At 36.8% G+C, this 13299-nt stretch overlaps 2 protein-coding genes across 4 annotated transcripts in view; one reads left to right on the plus strand and one right to left on the minus strand.

Moving 5' to 3' along the window:
- LOC137973789 (major facilitator superfamily domain-containing protein 6-like) overlaps positions 1-935 on the minus strand; it is a 2928-nt gene extending 1993 nt beyond the window's left edge. The window contains exon 1 of the mRNA XM_068820676.1: positions 1-935. This exon is cut by the window's left edge and continues 872 nt beyond it. Coding sequence (XP_068676777.1) covers positions 1-629 — 629 coding nt within the window. The 5' untranslated portion in view covers positions 630-935.
- Positions 936-2624: 1689 nt separating this feature from the next.
- LOC137973659 (nipped-B-like protein) overlaps positions 2625-13299 on the plus strand; it is a 31516-nt gene continuing 20841 nt past the window's right edge. Inside the window, exons 1-15 of one of the 3 annotated variants that reach the window (XM_068820513.1) lie at positions 2625-2881; positions 3121-3292; positions 3608-3750; positions 5378-5650; positions 6646-6810; positions 7823-8740; positions 8847-8912; positions 9043-9141; positions 10200-10300; positions 10410-10502; positions 11120-11345; positions 11449-11603; positions 11757-11837; positions 12824-12924; positions 13113-13254. In XM_068820513.1, coding sequence (XP_068676614.1) covers positions 2827-2881; positions 3121-3292; positions 3608-3750; positions 5378-5650; positions 6646-6810; positions 7823-8740; positions 8847-8912; positions 9043-9141; positions 10200-10300; positions 10410-10502; positions 11120-11345; positions 11449-11603; positions 11757-11837; positions 12824-12924; positions 13113-13254 — 2790 coding nt within the window. In that variant the 5' untranslated portion in view covers positions 2625-2826. Of the gene's footprint in view, positions 2882-3120; positions 3293-3607; positions 3751-5377; positions 5672-6645; positions 6811-7822; positions 8741-8846; positions 8913-9042; positions 9142-10199; positions 10301-10409; positions 10503-11119; positions 11346-11448; positions 11604-11756; positions 11838-12823; positions 12925-13112; positions 13255-13299 lie in introns of all 3 variants that reach the window. The other 2 variants (XM_068820512.1, XM_068820511.1) reach the window with 2 other exon arrangements.

The following is a 13299-nucleotide window of genomic DNA, read 5'->3' on the forward strand; positions in this document are numbered from 1 at the left end:
GGAACCCTGCCTTCCTGAACGAGACTCTGCGATCCGTACTTTGTCAAACCACCACTGATATCTTTTTTCAAGCTTCTCTTACGTTTTGTACCACTCCCATTGCTATTTTTCTCATTGAAATTTTTGAGACCATGGGCAATGTCATTTTTAAGGTGATTTTCGCTTGGTTGACTAAAATGCGTAATGTTAGTGAAGGCTCTGTTTGAGTGAAAACGTCTCTGACTAAGGCTTGTGCGTCGTAAAAAATCTGACGTTGCTATTTTTTGTGATCGCAGGACACAGTTATCATGAGTTCTTCGCGGAAGCAAGGATACTAGTGGCGTTATAACTGTGGCAGCGATGCTCATCAATAGTAAGCCTTTGCGGATTTTCCATTTGTTTGCCATTTTCCCAAATAGCACCGCTCCTACAGAATATCCAACGCCCCAAAAGGCCCGTAAAATACCAATTTGCGTCGGAGACAAGCCCATCTGCTGCCAGTAAACGGGAAAAAAGAACATTTTGAAGCTAAAAGAAGTTTCAAAAAAGAAATAAAAGAGACAATGGAAAATGCGATCTTTGTATTGAGGACAAAGTTTTGAAAAAGCGTTCGATGTGTGAGGGGCATCCTGAGAATTACTTTTTGACATTACCGCCCCGGCTGCTGTTTACAGTTGAGATGAATTAATTGTGTTGGTGCAGTTGATGCCAGGAGACACAATTTAAGTCGCAGAGATGCAGTGGCAAGTAAAAAGCTTATGATCAATTGCCTTGACCCAGCTGATCCTCTCGTACCATTTTAGACAAGACTCATGATAGACAATAAAAACCAAACCGACGTAGTGACGGTTCCTGCAACTTAGTATCTAAAGAGCCTTTTCCTATTTTTGTCCATGAAAATTTCCTTGGGTCACAAGTTAAGATTCAGATGAAAACTAAAAGAACCGGTCTGTTTCCAAACTGTGTCGTCTTTAATTGTAATTCTAAGATTAGTTATTCTTAAGTGTAGCGTTAAACTGAAACCTGCAACGAGGTCCAAGAGTTCATTTGGTGACCAGTTCCCTAATTTACCTTTGATTGGCTGACAGTGGAGCCTCCACTTAAAAGTTAACCAGATACTTTCACTTTGTCGGAGGCCTATGAAATCTCATAAGAAACATCCCACTTAACAAGGAAACCATTAACATAAGTTGTAATGATTTATTCATAAATGACGGAACAAGGCAGGTATGTACAGAACTTTTAGAGCGAAAGTTTAAGCGGAAGTTCAAGCCCATGTATGACTTCCTAGCAGAACATCATAAGCTACTTAATCGCGGAAACTATAATATTCAACTGAAAACAAAACTGTATCTAATCAAGTAAAGCTATGATCCTCTTAAGGACTTGAAGTCCTGAATTTTTCAGACTTCTCTACGCAATTGCTAAAATTGCGTCCATAACTGCAAGGATCATAGCTTTACTTGATTTCATATCCGCAGTTCAGTGTATGATTCATTTCATATATCATTTTGTTCATTAATACTGTACTACTATTTATCTGAAGCGAAATTGTCAGAAATAAAGGTATTAAACCAAAGTAAGAATAGAGACTCATCATCATCCTTAGACTGATTAAAAACAGCCACTATCGCCACCGCAGTTTGAAACATATTTGCGGACAAATTAATTTAAACAAGCGCGGTAAGTGTCCACCGATGCGAGAACAAAGGATGATCAAGTGAAGCTATGATCCTCGCAGTTATGAACGCAAATTTAGCAATTGCGTAGAGAAGCCTGACAAATTCAGGACTTCAACGTGGTTTGAACGTTTGGAACTGGTCATTTGCGGGTTCTATTGTTCCCGTGATGAATGAATCAACGATGATTTGATATATGAAATGAATCATCTATTGAACTGTGGATATGAAATCAAGTGAAGCTATGATCCTCACAGTTATGAGGATGAATCGTTAAACGGAAGTCCCATTGTTCTTGGGGGCGGAGTTTTTGCTTGCTCCAGAAAGTCTCGTGGAGTTTTAAAACATGTTAAGAGAAGTGATTCAGCAGAGCATAATTTCGTGTTTATGGAACAGCTAGAAATCATTGTTTTGATACAACTTCCACGCGTCCTAGGAATTCCAATGAATGAGTACTTCTGCCATATTAAAAAGAGTGAAAAATCCGAATTTTAATGGTTAGGGTTAGCTATGCTAAAATCGTTCACAAAGAACAGATACCCTTAGAGAATGGGCAGCGTCCCAAAACAGTTTTGAGATTTCTTAGAATGGGAATTTTTCCTGACTAGTTTACTTTAAAGTGCTACTATGTTTAAAAAAATCACTTCCTTTTTTTCTTTAGATTCTGAAAATGTGATTGCTCACTCAAGTTCTAATTAACGAAATGATACATGAAATGAATCATATACTAAACTGCGGATATGAAATCAAGTAGAGCTATGATCCTCGCAGTTATGGACGCAATTTTAGTATTTTTACATTCGGACACAAGCTACAACTGCCATATGGGCACTACAGTTACTAATTCTACCACAGCTAGCACAAGCACTTTGGACTGTATACAGCTGCGACTACTGCTGCAAGGAATCCGATTTACGGGTAGTACCAGTCTCTCTTTGAAATGAATACCCCGGATCAACAGCGGCCGCGGTGACATGGTGTGGTTTCAAATGGTGCTGGTTTCTTCCCGCCATTGTTGTTAAACATGGCTGCTGCTGAGAAATTTTACAACGTTTTCATCAGGACGTCTTTATAATGGGATAAAATTCATCCCCTAATTACTTTTTGTCAACTGTCTTTCCACCCTGTTTTATTTTTCCGTGAGTGGTGGCTTAATTGTTTGGGGAGTATGAATACAAGCGTGCCAATTGCAACACTTGCTGGGATCACTAGTCTCACCGATCGTAAGTTCAAATTGTCAATTTAATGATTTAATAAATCAACTTAATGCCAAGTATCATGAATTATAAAACTTTTTAAAGATGGCAATGAATGTAAAGTGTGCGTCCAATTTGTTTATTCTGTGAGTGATAACACGTCTGGGTTAAGTGACTTCTGCATTTTGATTCAGCTTAGGACAATCTAAGCTAAAGCTTGTTTCTTAATGAACTGAATTCGTTTACCAAAGCTTCTCCTTTTTTAGTTCTCCCAGAGCTTCCTCTTCCTACGCCCTCATCTGCGAAAAGGAAAGAGACCTTGCTACACAGCCCAAAAGTTGCTGAAGAAGCACGAGAAATTCTCACCCGACCAGATCATGCACTGGTTCAACAGCTCTCACAGGCACTTCAAATCTCCAAGTCCACTACTGACCAGTTGTAAGTACAATTACGAATAGGAGAGAACAGCTTTGAAGAATTTATTATATAAAGACGTTGAGTATTCACGTGTAATTATAACGATCATCAACTACAGCACATGTAGCATTCACGATATAAATACAAAAAAGGAGACTGCTAGCGGGGTACCGGTAATAAGCTATAATATTTATGGAATCGCTGCTCAAAAGTTCACACTTACATGTAGTGGATTACCATTTGTTGTTTCGTAACTATAAGGTAGCTGTAAAATAAACCTTTGTTGATCACCTGATAGGGGTTTTGACACTTAAACAATTATTAATTATTTTGCAGGACTTTCAAGGATGATGTAAGGCAAGATGATAATATATCTTATGAGGAAGGTCCCCTACTTTTACAAGCAATTTTTTCACAGACACCAAAGGTGTTCAGTCATCCAGTAAATACATTGACTGAGTGCTACCAGGACCCTAAGGGTACTAAATATTGTTTTTTATTTATTTAATAAACTAAATTGTACATCTTAATTTTAGAAAGAGCTTGTTTCATGGAATTGGTTTATATCCCTTGTTATATCTCTCAGTTAGTATGTGCACTGTGATTGGCAGGCTATATTCTACAGTACTGCACGCTGTACGGCCTGCTTAATAAAACATTCTCTAGCAGGTTTTTTCTGTTGTTTACGTTACATAAACGTTTAAAACCGTTTGAATATTGCCAGCAACTATTTCAAAAAGCCAAGAAGAATCATTTGTTTTTCAGATTTTGATGTGGCAATCTTAATGGCAGTTGAACCTTCTGCTTGCTTCAACTAGTTTCCTTTCTCATGTGCCTGATTACCTTAGAGATATAATGAAAAAGCTTACAAACCTCGTTTTCTGGGTCTGTACTGAAAGTTGCAGATCCTCATTTTTTCCTGTTGATTTTTGGCCCACGCACTTTGCGCTTGTGCCATAAATCAATTAAAAAAACTTGGTTTGTAACTTACAGTACAGACCTCTAACTGGGTTAGTAAGGGGTATTTCTCCAAGATATAAAAAAAGTGTAGTTTAAATTATTAATGCATGGAAATTTCATGTTTACAAGTGGGTTGATGGGCCAGAGGCCCATTTGATTGTGTTACTCTGTCTATTGCCACACAATTTTGTGTCAATGGGAGCTGCTTCCGGAATGGAATGGTTAACAACATCTAGGTCCACTCAATACCTGTCCTCTTTAAATTGGCAAGTACTTTTAAGATACAGTCAATTTTGAAAAGAATGTCCTTTGTCAAAGGTGAGATAAAATTGAACTTCAAACAAACCAAGAATCCACTTTTTAAGAGAAAAAAAATATATTTTGAGATTGCAGTCACCATTGGAGATAAGCACTAAAGACAGTGTACCCGCAGGGAACCTGAGATTTTTAGTTGATGTTTCCTTTATATTTTCTGTCTCTCCATGTGTTTGATCAGAATAATGTCCAGCTCTTGTTGTTGTTGTTTTTTATTTACCTGTAACTTATCCCTTTACTACTCCTAGCTGTTAAAAAACCAAAGTGGCTTTAATAAAAATTCTGTGTCCCTAGTTGTTGGTTTTTGTATTTCCTAGTGTAGTTGAGTCTGTGTAATGGATAACGGGATTCAATTCTAAAGAAAGTGTAGTGCTGCATCCATGGACAATTGAAACACAGAAATGAGTTTATCAGCTGAGTTGATATGGTAAAGAAAACACCATAAAGAAATTAGAAAGCTGATGTTTCAAGTGTTAACCCTTCGTCAGAGCGAATTGCAAAGTTGTATAGTCGGATAATGATTCAGGGCATAGAGTCACAGGATAGAGTGATCATTTGTATATATTGTATAATTTGTTGTGGTTCAAATTTTTTAAACCAGTTCAATTTTGATTTTCCTTTGTTACAGGTTATGATAAGGAATACAACATGTAATAGACAAAGAATAATCAAAACTGAACTAGTTTTACAAATTTTAAACCAAGAAAAAATTTGAACTGCAAAATTAAATTTTTTTTGTTGACCAGAGCCTGTTTGTATTTCTTTACTATTATTATTATCGTTTTATTTCTTTAGTATTGTACTGGACAAAATTTTTCTTTATTTTCACAGCCTACTCTCCGGCTGGTTACAACCATTTTACAAACCATCACAGAGTCAGTCCTACAAAAGTAAGATCCCCTCTTTATGCAGGTTCACCAGGTTCTGCACAACCACAGTCACCCTATCAACAGGCTGTCCAGCACAGTCCCTCAGACCATGTTGGCAGAGTGCATCAGATGGCAGCCGGTCCTCATCAGGTTACAATACAAAACAGAACAACAGCATACTCTCAATATACAGGAATGATTACAGCAGTCCAACCAAACATTGGAAACCCTATAGGTACATGTAGGGATTACAAGTGTAAGGGTTTTTTTAATCATGTTCCTTCAGACCCACATGTCTGAAAAAATTGGGGTTGCTGATGTTCCAGTTTTCTTGACAAGGGAATCATCACTCACTTTCCTAGTATGGCCATTGGCAGATTTAAACAGTTCTTGCTGAAGCAATACTGTTGCTTTACTTTCATGATCCACCTAATTCATGTGATAAACAATAATTGCTGGTTTGCTTCCATTCATGAATGAATAATTAGTAGAATTTGCAGATCTTACAGAGGCCTTACAGTACAAATCATTGATCTGTTAATGTTCAAGTTTCTAGTTTGCTGTTTTACAAAGTTTTTAGCTATGAATCAAAAAATTAACTTGTCTTTGACCTTCGTCAGTCTGTTTTTCTCTCTTTATTTCCATTATACAAATTTCTGTTGTGTGGTTAAATCCAATATAGCAGTCACTAAGTTGTTTTTGGTTTTCTACACATCACTTAAGCATCAAAATTTATCGTCGACTTAAAGCAAATTCTGTTTGGTATTTAACTCTATATCTTGCATCCTGGGATGTGTTAAACTTTTGATTGTGCATTTTTCAGATTTTTCTTGGCATGCTTAAAAATATGTGATCCCTGTATCTACATGTATTTTTATAAGTTCAACAAGATAATGCAGTAATCTTGCTGCAGCCACTGCAAGGGTCTCAGGGATTTCTGTAAAATAATAGTGCTACGTGTTAGTACTATGCTGTAAATATTTTGATTAAAAGGTTCAAACCAAGGTCCTCAGATAATATTATTACATGTAGGTTGTACATGTTCATCATCCTTGCAGCTGTACAAGCAGTGATGAGTGCAATACAGTTTTAGCTCTAGTACTTGATCTGGCAAAAAAAAAAAGAAATGTGGCATAAACTGTGATCATGGTATTACTAAGCTGCATACCAATAGTCTTACTACATGTAGTATTTACACTGTATGTGTTGTTGTTTTCTTTTCGTCATCAGCTGAGAATCCACTGCTTGTTAATGGCAGTTCACCAACTGCACATTTGATGCAACTCAGTCCTACACAGACACTATCACCTCTTAAAACAAGACGAATGAGACAGGGCCTTTCCAACAGTGAACCACAGCTTAAAACAAAACAAGACATTCCAGACCTTAATCATGGTTGGCCTTATTATTCTATTTTTTGTTGTCGCATTTACTTGCAATTTGCATTGTTGATGTATATGTCTATATTTGGGTCAGGTATGGCTAAGTTAGTGCAAAGATTAAATTACATTGTGGAAGCAAGACGTTTCTATTTGGAGTCAGGGGACAAGTTTAGATTGGGCAAAGAGCAGACAATGTAAAAGGCTCCATGTCTGACAGATGCTATACAGTTCATGTGTAATGATATTGAGGAGCAAAGCACCACCACAAGTTGAATTTGAGAAAGGATGAAAACTGGACGCTTACCCTTAAGTCAGGCTGATATGGACTGAAACGTCGTCCACATAAATTATGATTGGAGAGGTGCGAGGTGCAGGTGATGACCACTTTGCTAGCCTGACTCTCCAAGGGCTACAGCATGGGTTTACATTGTATTTCCAGTCACCCCTGCAGATATCAAACCCTAATTTTGGTGAACAAACTTTAACCGGGTATTTCCTAGTGAGCAAATGGTTTTCTATGCAACCACACTAGTTAACCCTTTGACTCCCAGGCCAGCCTGAACCAGCCATACTTAGTATTTTACTCTGTCTAACGCCAGACAATTTTAGTCATCAGTAGGGAACCCCTGGGAGTCATTGGGTTAAACAAAGCATCGACATAGTGCAGATTGGGCAGTGGGTATATTGTGGTTCAATTTTTTTCTAGGTTTGGAATTTTCCAAACCAGTTCAATTTTGATTTTTCTTTGTCTAATATTCATTGTCATAATCTGAAACAAAGGAAAATCAAAATTGAAGTGGTTTGGATAATTTTAAACCAAGAAGAAATTTGAACCACAAAAGGGAACAGGGTTGATCTCCCTTCATTGCTGATAAAAATACCAACATTTGCCTTTAGGATTAATCTTGATGCAAAAGCTGTTAAGATAGCATAGTGTAGCATTCGTAATATAGCAGATTGTTGGATAATGTATTATTTTGAAATAAATTGTATCAAAGAGGGCATGTTGTACTTTGTACATTTAGGTGCAGTGACGGCTCCTCATCAGAAAAAGGGACAAAGGAAATTTGATTTGCCACCAGCTGTGAGAAGAAATTTAAATGACCAAGAATTTTATCGCCATGCCACACAATCACAAGTTCAAAACACATCAGGAGATGTTTACAACCAGGTTGAATATGATAGCATGAGTGCATTACAAGCACTTGTTGCTCAGAATGGGTTCAACTTTGATGCATCAGTTCTGGGACAAGCATCACAGCAACTTGATGCATTAACTGAAAAACAAAGAATTGCTTATTCAGGAACTGTTGAACAACCGAAAGCCATTTATCATCAAGAAGTTGACTTAAACAGAACTAGCAGCTGCCATTCTAAACCAAAGAAGAGAAGAAAATCATCGAGAAGTAAGTCAGAGGTGGATGTTGAAAACAACCGTGGTCAAATCAGTGACTGTGTGTCACAAGTAGAAAGCTCGGGAACAGATTCGCAGCTCCCTGATCCTAAGTGCTCACAACAACTGCCATCAAAATTGAGCTGGAGGTCAGTGGAAGAGCAAAATGCAGAAAGAGACATAATTGGTGCAGAGCTTATGAATGAAGGGCAAACATTAGCACCAATGTCAGCAATGGACCTGAATATTCAAAATCACCGGACACCAAGTAGAACTGATAAACCGATGTCACCGAATGAAGGGTGCGAAGAGAGTCGTGAAAGCTTATCTCCAACACTGGAACTTTCTCCAACTCTTAGAGGAATACAGCTGTATGTTCCAAAACTGGTTATTACGAAAATAAAACAGCGAAGAGGTTCTAAGGAGGTGGAAACCCATCAAGTGAGGGAAGTTATACCTGGAAGTGAGAGTGAATTGGAAAGAATGAGGAAGAGGCGAAGGTCCAGTGAAGAAAAATCAAACTACAATAGAAGTCATGATTTGGAAGAAGGTGTAGTGTTAATCAAATTATGTATAGGAAATAATAATATATGTGACATTGTTGTAGTTTTTCAGAATTGATGATTTTTACACTTGGAAACGATTTCATCTTCCAGCCCCTCCCAAGAAGAAAAGCAAAAGTAAGAAACAAAGGAAGCAAATAGAGACTGTTGAATCTGAGGGTAACTGTTAATGTTTTGAATGTTGTTGCATTTGGTTATGTCACCAATACCTACTGTACCAGTATTAATTAAAGAGTGATTTGACAATTAATAAATTTTTTTTCTGACACTAATATCATCAATTTTTCAGACATTATGGAATCGCCAGCTTTCAAGAAATTTGGAGATTTGCTTGAGAACCTGTTTGAATTTGATGATGAGTGTGATGCACCAAGCTTTCATGATGTGGGTATGTATCCTGTATTATACCAATGTTATAGAAAATACAGCCAATCAGAATTCAGGAAAGCCGTTGTACATTCGTCAGTATTCCACTGAACCTTCCCATCCATCAGTGCAATAGGCCTTTTGCAACAAACGATCACATGGTACAAAATCCGCCATGCTGGAGGGCAAGCTCATTATTATTCCCCCACTGGGACATTAAAACAAAGAGACCTGAACCAGTCAGGTTTGAATTGCCTTTGTTTTAATGCCCCAGTAGGGGAACAATAATGAGCTTGCCCTCCAGCATGGCGGATTTTGTACCATGTGATCATTTGTTGCAAAAGGCCTATTCATTGTGCCTTGCTGGCCACTTTATTTTCTATGGCATGGTATAAAATAGTTATGCAACCCTTTCTTGTACATGTAGTATACCGTGGATTATCCCAGTAGTCACTTAAATTTTCTTGGTATACACATAAACCTTTAGGTGAATGTGTATACCAAGAAAATACAAGTGACTCATGGGATATTCCAGGGTATATCACACGAAAGTGTTGGCCACCTAGTATTTATTGTACTCTGATCTGTTGCCTCTTTCCTTTCATTTAAAGGGGCAGTATCATGGGAATTATCCCATTTATTTTGACCATAAATTTAGTAAATCAATTTTCAGTGATTTTTTTCCATCTTAAATTGCTGCTGGATCATCGCCATGAGATAAAAATCGATTACAATTTAAAAGAAGAATGAGCCACACTAAGTTATTACGGAGTTCATCTAAGATGCAAGGGGAAATTTTGAAAACATTGGACCGACGTTTTCAAAATGGCATCCACTTTAATCTTGGCTAAGTGTAACAAAAACACTAAAGAATGGTTTCTGTGTGCAAAACTACCTGTTTTGAAGAAAATTTGGCCATTAATTTTCGTTTGCAATCGGTAAGCAGGTCTCCTTTGCTTTCCAGATTTTTACTAACAATCCATAACACTACCCCTTTCAGTCTTTCTTGGCCCCCTGCTGGTAATCGTGGCAATGATGCACTGTTAAAATTAATGCTGTCTTGTTTTTTCTCCTTTGTAGATGACCAGGAACCAAACCCAGAAACCCTACTTTCACAATCTACAGTTTCAGAATTCTACACAGAAACAGCTAAGTTGAAGTCTTTGGAAATTTTACACAAGGTATGGTGTTTGTGGTTGCTTCTTACATGTATTTTAATATTAAATGTTATTACTATTGTACTTCTTTTGATTTTTGTGAATTGAATTTCATTATCCCATCTTTGGAAAGGTTCCATGTGAAGATTTGATGAGACTTCTAACAATAATGGAGCGACACATAAGAGATGGTTTACATTTACAGCTACAGTGCAATGCAGATCAGGTAAGGTAACCACAAGGTACATTGTACCATGTTACAGATACCCTAAATATATATAATGTTGTAGTTCAATTTTGACCTCTGTTTTAATTTTTTAACCCAACCATTCTGCTCACTACTTGAGCAGAATGGTTTTTCAATATCAGTTATTTTTCCCAGAAGAAAGTAGTGTTAATAATAATAATAATAATATTGTTAGTTTGCCTGGACTTATTAGAGAGGGAATGGACCAGAACTTGGGAAAAATCCCTGGAACCAGCAACATTAATGAGCTGCAAAAGATCGTCCTCCTAGGAACGGCGCACATACTGAGAAGGTTTCTGTCCATCAAATAAAAAGGCCCCCTGGTGGTACCTCAGGACCAAGGATTGGCCCCGGTTCAAAGAGACTGAAAGAAGCAATTAATAGCACTGTAAACTATAATAATAATAATAATAATAATAATAATAATAATAATAATAATAATAATAATAATAATAATAATAATAATAATAATAACCATGTAGTGTTTTTTTGCTCTTTAAAACAGCAGGGTTCTGATCAGAGGGGACAGACAAGGTATTTTCAATGTGACTTGTTCACAAGTAGGATGTTAAATGATGAATTGTTGTTGAATTTAGGATGATAATGAAGAGCAAAGACTATGGCGTGGCTTATGTCTTGAAAGAATGGTCCGAGCGGTTGAGTCTTCATTAGTGGTGCTTATTGTCCTTACATCTCCTTCAATGCCAAAACAGTTGTACCTTGAAGAGGTTATTAACAGAGTTATTTCACTCACCAAGTTTGAACTGAAGAACAACATTTATCCAGAGTATGATCCTCTTTATAGAGAAGGCGATCCCAATGGTAAGAACAACAACAATAGCTTTATTTTCACTCTTTCAAGCATGCAAAAAAAAAAAAAAAACGTTTGTTCAGGTTAATTTGTAAACATCATTTTATCTTTTAGAGAGTATTCTGTTGATGCCAAAAGCCAAAAGAGCAAAGTCTTCTATACCCAAACTCAAGTCCATGTCATTATTTTACAATAAAGTGTGTGAGCTGGTTTCATTGCTGGGTGACCTTGTGGATATTCAGGCCCTTACTGATACCGACATACTGCAGGTCAAGGATAATTTTTATTATTTTAATTGATTACATAATAATGATTAACTTAGTCTTATCTTGATGCCTGTTCCTTGGTTACTCTTACTAGCCTCTGACAGAATTTGTTTGAAGTCATGTTTCCAAGCATTTGTATTGCGTGTTTTTGTTTAGGTTTCGAATCTGGGTACTTCTCCATTTTTTGTGGAAAACATCAGTGACCTTCAGCACAGCGCTCTGAAGTTGGTCAGATCGGTAAGTTAAATTTGCATTGGATTTTCAGGTTCACAGTTCTTAGATAGATAGATAGATAGATAGATAGATAGATAGTTTTATTAAAATTACCCTTGCAGCCCGAGGGCTGAATTACGATAATTTTTACAAATGTACAACGTTAATTAATTGTAACTATAAATTATAAAATGATAAATTAAGAAAGTTATTTGATAAGAATTTAACAATACTAAAGCTATTATTATGTAAACACTAAATTACAATTAAGATACAGCTAAAATTTTTCAAAAACATATCATTTAATATATGTGAGTTGCAAAAGGGCATGTTATCGGCAATGGCTTACAATAAAACTGTCTCTGAAACGATTGGTTTTAAAACGCGGGACTTGGAACTTGCGATTTTTCCGTGTACGCAAAGTGCCAGAGTAAGGTGGCGGAAGGAGTGAATGAAGCTTGTGATTATTGTTATTACATATGTCTTGAAACAATGAGTTACCAATCGCCTCTCTCCTGGCATACAAGGTAGGTATGCTAAAAACTTCTAAAGCTTGTCGATAAGATAACTCGTTATTGCTTATTATGCGTAGTGCTCGCTTCTGCAGGCGCTCTAACTGATCGGAGAGATATTGCGGTAGAGCGGTATGAAAGACTGAACATGCATACTCTGCGACTGGCCGTATGCAAGTGGTGTAAAAGCTCAAAAGGTCATTAGTTGGCACTTTCGCACGCTTTAATTGCCTAAGAAAGTAGAGACGCGTTGCGACTTTCTTACATATCATTTCTATGTGCACATTCCACTTCAAATCATTCGATATCGTAACACCTATCATAACATATCATAACACCTATCATAACACCATAACACCTTAAATTGTAAAATTTCTTTTAATAATTATTATATCCATTTGGTGATGTATAAAAAATGGTTTTTTTACTTATAATCTTATAAGATTAAGTCCATTTTGCTTTCACAAAATTAGCATTGATTTTATTCTTCTTTTGTAGATTTTCAGGAAGTATGTGAAGCACAGAGACCTAATCCTTGAGGACATCTTTGCATCATTAGCAAGACTTCCAAGCAGTAAAAGGACTCTCCGAAGTTATAGGTACATGTACAGAATAGCATTCATAAGACTTTCTGCATGGTATTATTATAGTAGTACTTTGACTCAAAATATATTTTGTAGGATACAATAGTGTAAGAAACCACATTTTTGGTCAATGACACATTTGCATTGATATCTGTCTAGTACACCAAAATGCCTCTTGCATCTTATCTTTGTTCTACTCATAGGCTCAGTGGAGAGGTCTCCATTCAAATGGTGACAGCTCTTGTTCTTCAGCTTATTCAGTGCTCAGTCAAAATCCCTGACAAGGCTGATGAAATGTCAGAGGCCGCTGGTTCTGAAGATGGTGGAAATGAGAACAAATCTCAAGTGAGTTTTAACAAAATGTGTTCGTCAGTATTCGTTCTGGATAAA

The sequence above is a fragment of the Montipora foliosa genome, chromosome 10 (genome assembly GCF_036669935.1).
Source record: "Montipora foliosa isolate CH-2021 chromosome 10, ASM3666993v2, whole genome shotgun sequence".
NCBI classification, from domain to species: domain Eukaryota; kingdom Metazoa; phylum Cnidaria; class Anthozoa; order Scleractinia; family Acroporidae; genus Montipora; species Montipora foliosa.